Genomic DNA, 9,820 nt, shown 5'->3' with positions numbered 1-9,820 from the left:
CCCCAAAAGGGAAAGAGCAGAAAAGCGTGTGACTGAGTCTGTGTGACCTTGCGTGTACACACGTGTGTCTGTGGGATTTTTGTGAGTAAATATCTTGTCAATTCCTCTCCGTTCTCCAGACTGCTTCCTTAACCACAGTAGGAGCTTAATAAATGCTGGATCAAATTGCGACCAAGTGGGAGGGAGTCTGGGTATGGCTGTGGGTTTGAGAGGGTGGGCAAGAGTCCGCCCTCCGTGGGGCAGCCAGCGTGTGAAAGGGTGTCAGTACAGCTATATGGCCCTGGGAGGGGGGGGGGGCTGTGTGTCGGCGGGGGGTACCCGTCACGCCGGGAGAGAAACTAAATATCAGAGGGAGTGTGTGTGTATTTGTGTGTGTAGGGGAAAAAAGCCAGGTGTGGGACAGCTTTAGGTGTGCAAATCCCACCGATGTGAGACAGGAGAGGTGGGAGGGGGGAACGTGGGTGTACTAGTGTGTTCTCGTGTGCGAGGACCTCGGCGCTGTGGATGTCAGAGCGTGAGTTAGTGTGTGTGTGGTGGGGGGCGGGAGGAGCTAGGGGAGGGAAGGGGAGGAGAGACCCTCTCCCCTCCGCTGCAACGGCCTCTCTCGCCTGGCGCCATCGCCCTTTTAAGAGCTGAGCCTGGAGAGGGAGGGAGAGAAGGCTGAGCTGAGCTGAGGGAGCAGCGCGCGATTCCTGGAACAGCCGGACCAAAAAAAAAAAAAAAAAAAAAAAAAAAAAAAAAAACCCAAAGCCGGAGCTGAAGCTGGAGCCGCCGCGACCGTTTCAAGTTCCCCCCGCGTGGAAAATGTACCTGATTTCTGTCCAAAGCTCCGGGATGTAAAACTAAAAGGGGGAGGGGGAGTAGCTATGGAGATGGAGACCTCGGCAGGCTCCTTTCTTTGACAGGTGTGGAGTAGGGGAAAAAGTCTGAAAGAGAAACAAGCAGCATGTACGCCAAGGGAGGAAAGGGCTCTGCCGTCCCCTCCGACAGCCAGGCTCGGGAAAAGTAAGTGCGGCGGCGCCGGCGCTGGAGCCGGGCGGCTGGGGAGTCCCTAGGAGCGCGGGGCGCGCGGGGGCCGCGGGGATTGCGGGGGGGAGGGCGCCTGGGGCCGGGGAAAGCGGGGGAGCTCGGGAAGAGCCCAAGGGAGCGTGGAGCCGCTGGAGAGGCGAGGCGAGGGGTTGGAGGGGAACGCGGAGCCAGGACGCGCGGGGCTGCGGGGAACGGAAGGGAGCGCAGGGCCGGGGCGCACGGGGGCCCCTCGGGGACACCGAAGGAGGGGGACCCGGAGTCCCCGGCCTTGGGGCGCTGGCGCTACAGCAGCACCGGAGCGGCCTCGGGGAGCGCCGAGCGCTCCTAGGCAGCTGCTCCCGGCAGGGGAGAGCGAGGCTGGAGGAGCCGGGGAGCTGCCGATTTGGGGGGTCGGGGCTCCTGTTCTGTGTGGGGTCCAAGTTGCCTACCATCTCGGGGGACGTCGGACACGGGGAGGGCAGCCCATGGAAGGGGACAAGTGGCGAAGCCCCATCCCAGTGCCCTGTCCCCCCGTCGGTCCCCCACGTACTAACTCGCCGCCGCCTTTAAAGTTTTCGCTGGGCGCCGCACGGCGGGGCTGGGCTGGGCTGGGCCGGGCCGCCCTGGCGTGCCTCAGCTCCAGCCCTAAGAACGCTGTCAGTCCCGATCGGAGCTGGGGACACCGGGACAAGGCAGGCGAGGGGCAGGAGGGCACCGGGGAAAAGTTTGGGAGCAGAGCCGCGGCGAAGTTGGCGGCCCCTGGCCCGCGGCGGATAGTGGGGAGCAGCCGGCCCGGAGCCAGGCAGAGCGGGAAGGGTAGGATTTGGGGCGGGGGGGCAGTGCTAGGGTTCTGCAGGCTGGGAGCCCCAGGGCTTGGGGCCCAGGCTGCGGCGCAGAGGACAAGGGGCCCTGAGCGGGGAACTGGGGGGGGGGGGGGTCAGGCTGCAGGGGGAGGTAAGGATCCGGCTGCCAGGAAGTTCTCCTCTGGGTTGCTTTTCTGTCTGTCCGGCCGCTGAGCTCGGCTGGAATCAGGTCCCGAGGACCTTAAGGCAGCCTGGGCCCGGAAGGGTTTAGAAGGCCGCCGAGGGGAAGGAGGCGGTGGTGTGCACGGGACCGTTCCCATCCCTCCTCCTCAGCTGTAGGAGATCACAGAGCTTAGGCCGGTCACCCCGCTCCAGGACCCCAGGATTCCTGGACTCCCCTCCTCCGCCCTCCTGCCGCCCCAAGCACTAGCAACTCCCGGGAAAGTTGAAGGCTAAGAGGTGGCCCCTTGGGCTCCTGGGGACAGACACTCCCCCTCCACCGGCGGCCCCGCCCCGCGGCCACCTGTCCGTCTGCCCCCTGGTCCCCTCCTGCTCCTGGCGACGGGGAGGAGCTCCATACTGAGCTTCGGGGCGGGGCGTGGGGGCCTCCCTGGGGACTGGCCTGGGCTGGGGTCAGGGCGGGGTCGGGGGCTGGAGGAGCCGAAAACTTGGAGATTTGGGGGGAGGGCTGAGGGGGCTTGGCTGCCCAGGGGATTGACGGTGGCCTAGTGTGCTCAAGGCCACCAGACAGGGGCCTGGGCTTCGTGACCCAGACCAAGGCTCTGGAGCAGTGGGACTCTCCTCCATCGCTAGGGCTTCTGGGTAAGACCCAGGGTCCTCAATCTCCCCCTCCTCTGCTGGGGCTGAGCGCCCATGCTATCAGGCTTGGGTTTCCCAAGAGGCCCCTCCCAGCCATCCCCTACACATATAGGGTCCCAGCCACCCCACCTCAGTGGCCTCCCTTCCTCCTGCCACAGCTGGCCTGGCCTTCTGGTGATGGCTTGCTATTGTAAGGTAGCTCTTGCAGGGCTAAACCTGGGTTTAGGGTGGCTGCCCACAAACTTAGAGGGTTCCAGCAGAGAAGGCCCCATGTCAGCGCTGGGGAAGGAAGGCTCTTAGTCCAGAAGGTCACAGCTGGAAAGGGCTGTCAAGGTCAGAGTGGGGAGGTACCTTAGAGATGAATGAGGGCAGCCCCCTCATATCAGGACATCTCTAAAATCCGGGGTCCTAAAACTGTCACCCCACACTCACTGATCCTGTTCTTGCTCCCTAGGACCAATCAGACTGGTGCTTCTCCTATATAATAGCCTTTCAAAGGCAGTTATAATGACTATTCTGAGTTTTTGCTTTTCCAAGATAAATTTTAGTTCCTTCAAATAATCCTATGACTCAGGTTCAAGGGACTTCATCATGCTGCTGGCTCTCCTCTGGAGGCTTAATTGTTTATGTCCTTCAATGTAGAACTGAGCACACTGCTCCACATGTGGTCTGGCTAGGGCATAGTGCAGAAGGCCTGTCAACTCCTTATTCCTGGAAGCTCTGCAGCCCCAGATTTCTTTCCATTTTTGAGCTGCTCTGTTATACCCTGTTGGCTCCTACCCAGTTTACAAGCCACTAAAAACCCCCAGATCTTTGCCCGCGAACCAAGCTTCCCCCTTCATCTACTTGTGAAGTAGATATTTTTTCTTATTGAATTCTTGTGAAGCTGGTTAAGGCCTTTTTTCTTGCTTATACTGTCATCCTTGTTAGCTAGTGGACCTACCCCACCTCATATCACTTGCAAATTTGATAAGCATGCTAATGTCTAGGCCTGAGGGCCACAGGACTTTATCCAAGTCATTGATAGAAATATAGGACATTCTTGAGGTAGTAATCACTGGAGACCTTCAAAGCTGACCTGAAACTATTTATTGAGGGTTATTTTTTAAAAAATCTAATCTTCAGCATCTTAGTTTGTCTCATGGTCTAGCCAGGTTAAAAGGTTAGTGGCACTGAACCCCAAGGCTGTTGGGGAGGAGATGGGCTCCTACCTACCTTTTCCCCTCTGGCTCAGTTCAGAGGTATCTCCTTCCAAAGACCTTACTCCATGGGACTTCTTACCTCATCCCCCAAGACTTCCCCAGCTTTTCCAAGCCTCTGGATGAGTCTCTTTTACCCTTCAGCATTAGATTTCCCCAAGACTTCCCATTTTCAACATTCCCTATCAGTCCAGGAGAATCTAAAATCACAGAATTTGACTTGGAAGTGACACCAGGGGACACATAGTCCCAATTCATGCCAGAACAGGAATCCCCTCTTTATCATCCTTCCATAAATGATCATTGAACTTCTACTTGAAGACTTCTAGTGACGGAAAACTCACTATCTCTAAAGGCAAATCGTTTCACCTTTGGATAGTTATAATTGTTAGGAAGCTTGTCCATAAAGCTTGTTTGTAAAAAGCACCAGCTTGGGTTTCAGAGGAGTGGTGTTCAAATCCAATTTCTGCTATTGTTACCTTGGATAAACTATTTAGTCTCTGGGAACCTCAGTTTCCATATCCATAAAATAAGTGGATTTCCACATCTATAAAATAAGTGGGTCCACCACATGATGTATAAGATCCTTTTGAGCCATGAATGAATGAATGACTCATGTGGGAGGCACTGGGAAAACAAAGAATGGGACAAAGTAAGCCTACCTTCAAGGAGATATCACATTCTGATGGGGAAGACAATATGGAAAGGTTACATGCACAAAAGAGATCTAAATTGAAGAGAATCTCAGACAGAGAAAAGGCACTAACAAGGCTTCTTGCAAAAGGTGGGATTTTAATTGAGACTTAAAGGAAGCCAAGAATTGGAGAAAGAAGGGAAAGCATTCTAGGGATGAAAACTGCTGGAAAACTGCTTGAGGGAGATGGAGGATCTTGTGAAAGGAACCGCCATGAGACTGCACTGGATTGTAGAATATATGGAAGGGTAGAAGGTTAGGAAGGAGCCAGATAAGACGGTTATCTGTTTGATCCTGGAGGCATGGGGAGCTACTGGAGTCTATTGAAAAGTGGAGTGGCTAGACCTTCACTGAGGGAGGTTCCCTTTGGTAGGGAAGGGGAGGGTTTATGAAAAGCATGGACTGTGCCTGCCCTTGGGGCACTTACATCTTGATAGAACAGGTGGGAGACTCATGCCCAGTGAAGAGCCCTTTGGTCCTGAAAGTTTCTGGGATGGTGAATGAGGCCATGGGGGAGGAGATTGACAAAGTCCGTCCTGGGTTGCTGGCAGAATTGATTTCATCCTCTAGGCCTTAGATCAAACTGAGGTCCCCCTCCCATTGTAAACTGCAGAATTGGATCATTGTGCCCTGTGATGGTCTTTCACCTACATGGAGACAGTGATCATGGCCAGCTACTTCCTCTCAGGTTCCAGAACAGGAATATCCAGGCTCAGGGCAACTGGGGAAGGATTTGCAAACACTGGGACATACTTAAACTTCTCAAGGGGATATTCCAAGCTGACTGGGGTCTAGTGGAAATTGGAGCCAGGAGACCTGGGTCTGTTGTTAAGGCCAAGTATGTGTCTTCAAATAAAGTGACTGCTCTCCCTGAGTCTGTAAAATGGATAAAAATCCTACTCGCCCCACTCACCTTGCAGGAATATTGGGAGGAAAATATTTGTAAGCCATAAAGTACCATGTCAATGTGGGTCATTATTATAAAGTCACTTACATTTTGACTTAATAAAAATACCATTTTTATTCAAGGCTTTCAAGGAGCTCCCTGCCAGGAGCTGATTTCAAATCCCTGTCCTTTTATTTACTCCCTTGATCTCTGGGCATGCTTATGGTCTTTGTGTCTTCATGTGTAAAAGGAAAGGATTGGAGTAGATAGCTTCCAAAGACCCTTCTGGTTCTAGGTTCATCATTTATCTGGTTTTAGGTCACCTGTGCCAGCCTCCAAAGATCCTTCTGGTTCTAGGTCTGTCAACTCTCTGGTTCTAGGTCATCCAGCCTCCAAAGATTTTTTTGGTTCTATGTCTATCATCCTATCACACGAGCCCACTTCTTGCTCCAGCTAGGCCCCTTACTTACCAAGTTGTTGTTTGGAAATGCCCCTTGTCTAGTCTGATCCTTAAGTGGAAGACCCAGAATCCTAGAGCTAGGACTTCAGGAGTCCCTTCAATTTACAGATGAGAAAATTGATATTCAGGGAGGTTTTGGGGGAAAGATAATGAATACAATGAGACTGAGACACTATTTGAACTTCCTGGAGGAGGTAGAATATGGTTAATGGTATGAGAGAGAAGTTTGGATAATCCTAACTTGGTGGATATATACCTTATAGTTGCTAACATATAATAGGTATTCAAATAAATATGTCTTGAACTAATGAATGAGCTATTTCTCTGCCTGGCATTCAAAACCCTCCACAGTGGGCTCCTCCCTTACTTTTTCAGCTTGAGTCAGTCCTTTCTCTGCATTCTATAATCAGCTCAAGTGGACAAACCTCTGTCTTTTTAAAAAGTGTTCTTCAGCCTCCATATCTTTGCTCAGGATTTAGCTGTGCCTGAGATATTCACCCCCTCCTACAACTGTTAAAGTCCTACCCGTCATTCAATCCCCATTTATTAAACACCTACTATGTTCAAAATACTTTATATTTTATAAGCATCTCCAGACCTTCACCCTTCCCTCGAGATAACAGCCTTCCTTCTCAGCCTTGCATTTATGCTCTCTCTCTGATGCAATTATCCAGTGATGCTGTGTATGAGTATCGATTGACCGTTCTTCTTCCTAGACTGTGAGTTCCCCAATCATGTCTTATCTGAACATTGCATGTCCTCCAAGACTCAGCCAAGTGCTCTGCACATAGTAGGCACTTGATACATGTAAAATGAATAAATAGATGAGTGAATGAGATACAGATTGGGGGAATCAGCTACCTAAAAGAAAGAGCTGGCACTCTGGGAGTGAATGGAATTAATTTCAGGGGGAAAAAAAAGCAAGAGGGCATGGAGAGAAAGACAGAGAGGAAGGAGGGAGGGAGAGAAAGAAAGAGAGAAGGAGGGAGGGAAAGAGGGAGAGAGAGACAGGTGGGGGGAGAGAAGGAGTGGAGGAGAGAGAGAGAGAGAAGAAAGAGAGAAGGAGGGAGGGAAAGAAAGAAAGAGAGAAGGATGGAGGGAAGGAGAGAGAGACAGGTGGGGGGGAGGGAAGGAGTGAGGGGGAGAGAGAGAGACAAAGAGGAAGAGAGAATGTGTATGACTGTAAAAAAGAAAAGGAACAATTTGGCTGCTGGCTAAGTCCTGGGAAATGGTCAGTTGTGAGTACATACTAGCAGAGGAACAATCTGATAGGTGAGAAAAGAATAATTCAGAGCAATATCACAGGAGGCACGAGAGGAGAGCTTCTGGAGGAAGACTGGGACAGCCTCAGTGCCCACTGATGGCGCCAAGAGGTCATAGAAGAATTCGCCCAAGAAGAAGAGATTTAAGTCCTTAGTGATCTGGGAGATAGCAGCTTGAGATCAGTCATGACAAAAGTCATATGGTGAGGGGCTGAGGAAAGAATGAATGAAAGGTCATGAGCACCGATGCAGTCATTATTGGTTGCAGAGCAAAATTGTGAACTGCTCTAACCCTTCTGGACAACAATTTCTAATTATGTCCAAAGGGTGCATATTCTTGGACCCAGCAATACTAGCTCAGTACCTCAAATAGATCAAAGAAAAGGCAAATATATTTTTTAAATTTCTTTTTGTGATGGCTAAGAATCGGAAATTGAGGGAATGTCCACCAGGAGAGCATGGCTGAACAAATTATATTTACGATTGTAGTAATCTCGATATAAGAAATTATAGAGGGGAGGGGGTTCAAAAACACCCAGGAAGACTTATACGAACTGATGCAAAGTGAAGTGAGCAGAACCAGAAGGACACCTTCCATGGCAATACTGTAAGGATTGTAAGCCGTGAATGACTAAGCTATTCTTTCTGAGCAATACAATGATTCAGGACAAGTTCAAAGGACATGAGATAAAAAATGTTATCCTGATGGGAGTCTAAGTGCAGACTGAAGCATACTTGTTAATTTTATTTTTAGTTTTATGTATATGCTTCTGTTTGTTTTTGTTTTTACAAAATGACTGATGGGGAGAAAGGAAATAAAAAAGGGAGAGAAAAGAAATGGGGTCAAGAAGAATCAGAATGGGAATTTGAGAGGGAAAGAAAACCTGGGATCATGGGATCATAAAATCCCAAGATCATTAGATTTGGAATGGACCTCAGAGGTGGTCTAGTCCAAGCCCTTCATTTTACAGATAAGGAACTGAGGACCAGAGAAGGGAGTGATCTGTCCAGGGCTGAACAACTTGTGCCAGTACTTGGGATTCAACCCCAAGTTCTAGGAAGGGCTTCCTCAAGTTTGTAAGTATTGAGGAAGGAGAATGTGCAAAGGAAGCCAAGGCTCTCAGAAAAGAAAGGTAGGAGTAGACATGGGGAGAGCCCAGCTCTGCCCAAGACTGACTGGACTCAGAGTCTCCAGATTCCCAGGACAAGGCTGTTCTCCTGATTTAGGGTGAGCCTAGATGATGTCAGGTGCACCAGAGAAAGGACAGGAGGAGGAGGAGGAGGAGGAGCCCCTTAGCATGGACTGTGGCTTCCTTCAAGGCTCAGCTCAAGGCCATTTTTAGCAAGAAGCTATTCCCAGTCATCCCCCACCCCCCTAGTTCTGGACCTTTGTACCAGCTGTCCCTCATTCCTGGAATATTCTCCCTCCTCCCCTCCCCCTATGAGTTTCTCTTCAGGTCTCAGCCAAGATCTCATTTTCAGTAGACTTTCCCCAGCCCCCCAACTGCCAGTGCCTTCACCCTGACACTGCCGTCCCTCTCTCCCTCCTGGCCTGGTACAAGAGCTCATTAGGGGTGCAGTCCATTTTCCATTCAGCCACTAAACTCTAGGTTGCATCATGTCACACATCCCCACTTAGTGAAATCCAGTGGCTCCCTGTTGCCTCCAGGATCAAATATAAAATCCTGTTTGGCCTTTAAGCCCAGCCCCCTCCTACCTTTCCAACCTCCTTACCCCTTCTTCTCCACCAAGTGTTCTCCCATGCAAGTGATCCTGGCCTCCGGGTCTCAGCTCCAGAGACCTGAAATGTTCTCCCTCCTCATCTTTGCCTCGGGGCTTCCCTACATTCCCTTAAGTTTCTCTAAAATCCCTTCCTTTACCAGAAGCCTTCAGCAGCCCTCTTCATCCTCTGTTACTTAGTTCCTATTTATCTTGTATATAGCTTGTTTGTACATTTGTGTATTTTCTCCCCCATTAGGCTGTGGGCTCCCTGAGGGCAGGGGCTGCCTTTTGCCTCCTTTGTGCCCCCAGGTTTAGCACAGCACTTCGCACATAGTAGGTACCTCACAAGTGTTGATCCATCGATTGATGCTTCTTGTATCTGCTTAGTTACTGACATACTGTCTCCCATGTTGGATTGTGAGCTTCTGTAAGACAGGGGCTGTTTTGGGGGTTTCTTTGCATTCCCACAGTTAACACATAATAAATACCTGTTGATTTAACTCATTGGTTCAGTGAAAAGTGACCCAAGGACCCGAGTTTGAATCCGGTTATAGCTCTGTGGTTATTTGTGAATCACATGCTGGGAGACAAAAGCCCCCAGCATTCAGTCCCTTCCTTCCCTGGGCCTCCAGTTACTTGGGGACTGGGGAGATGGAGAACAGAACATCTGAGACCCAGACACCTGGCTCTGCTGCATTTCCCCATGCCCTGAGCCTGGCCTTCTCTGTGTAGGTTGGCGCTGTATGTATATGAGTATCTGCTTCATGTGGGAGCCCAGAAGTCAGCCCAGACCTTCCTGTCGGAGGTGAGAACCAGCTGGCTGGGGTAGAGCCGCCCACTCCTGTTCAGCTTCCCCTTTCCCTCTTCTTCCCTGCTCTCCTCTCACCTACCCCCACCCCCTTCTCTCCCAGGTTCCTTGGCTCCGGTTTAACTGAGATGAGGAGGGGGTGGGGAGTCTGAAAGGATT

The 9,820-nt window shown here is 50.9% G+C and overlaps 1 protein-coding gene across 6 annotated transcripts in view; it reads left to right on the top strand.

Moving 5' to 3' along the window:
* The first annotated feature begins 559 nt into the window (after positions 1 to 559).
* Positions 560 to 9,820, top strand: part of SSBP4 (single stranded DNA binding protein 4) — a 39,334-nt gene continuing 30,073 nt past the window's right edge. Inside the window, exons 1-3 of one of the 6 annotated variants that reach the window (XM_051972317.1) lie at positions 569 to 806; positions 906 to 1,005; positions 9,586 to 9,658. In XM_051972317.1, coding sequence (XP_051828277.1) covers positions 947 to 1,005; positions 9,586 to 9,658 — 132 coding nt within the window. In that variant the 5' untranslated portion in view covers positions 569 to 806; positions 906 to 946. Of the gene's footprint in view, positions 1,006 to 9,585; positions 9,659 to 9,820 lie in introns of all 6 variants that reach the window. The other 5 variants (XM_051972321.1, XM_051972318.1, XM_051972319.1 and 2 more) reach the window with 5 other exon arrangements.

Source organism: Antechinus flavipes, chromosome 1, assembly GCF_016432865.1.
Source record: "Antechinus flavipes isolate AdamAnt ecotype Samford, QLD, Australia chromosome 1, AdamAnt_v2, whole genome shotgun sequence".
In the NCBI taxonomy this organism is placed as follows: Eukaryota; Metazoa; Chordata; class Mammalia; order Dasyuromorphia; family Dasyuridae; genus Antechinus; species Antechinus flavipes.
This window is presented reverse-complemented; position numbering and strand designations above follow the sequence as displayed.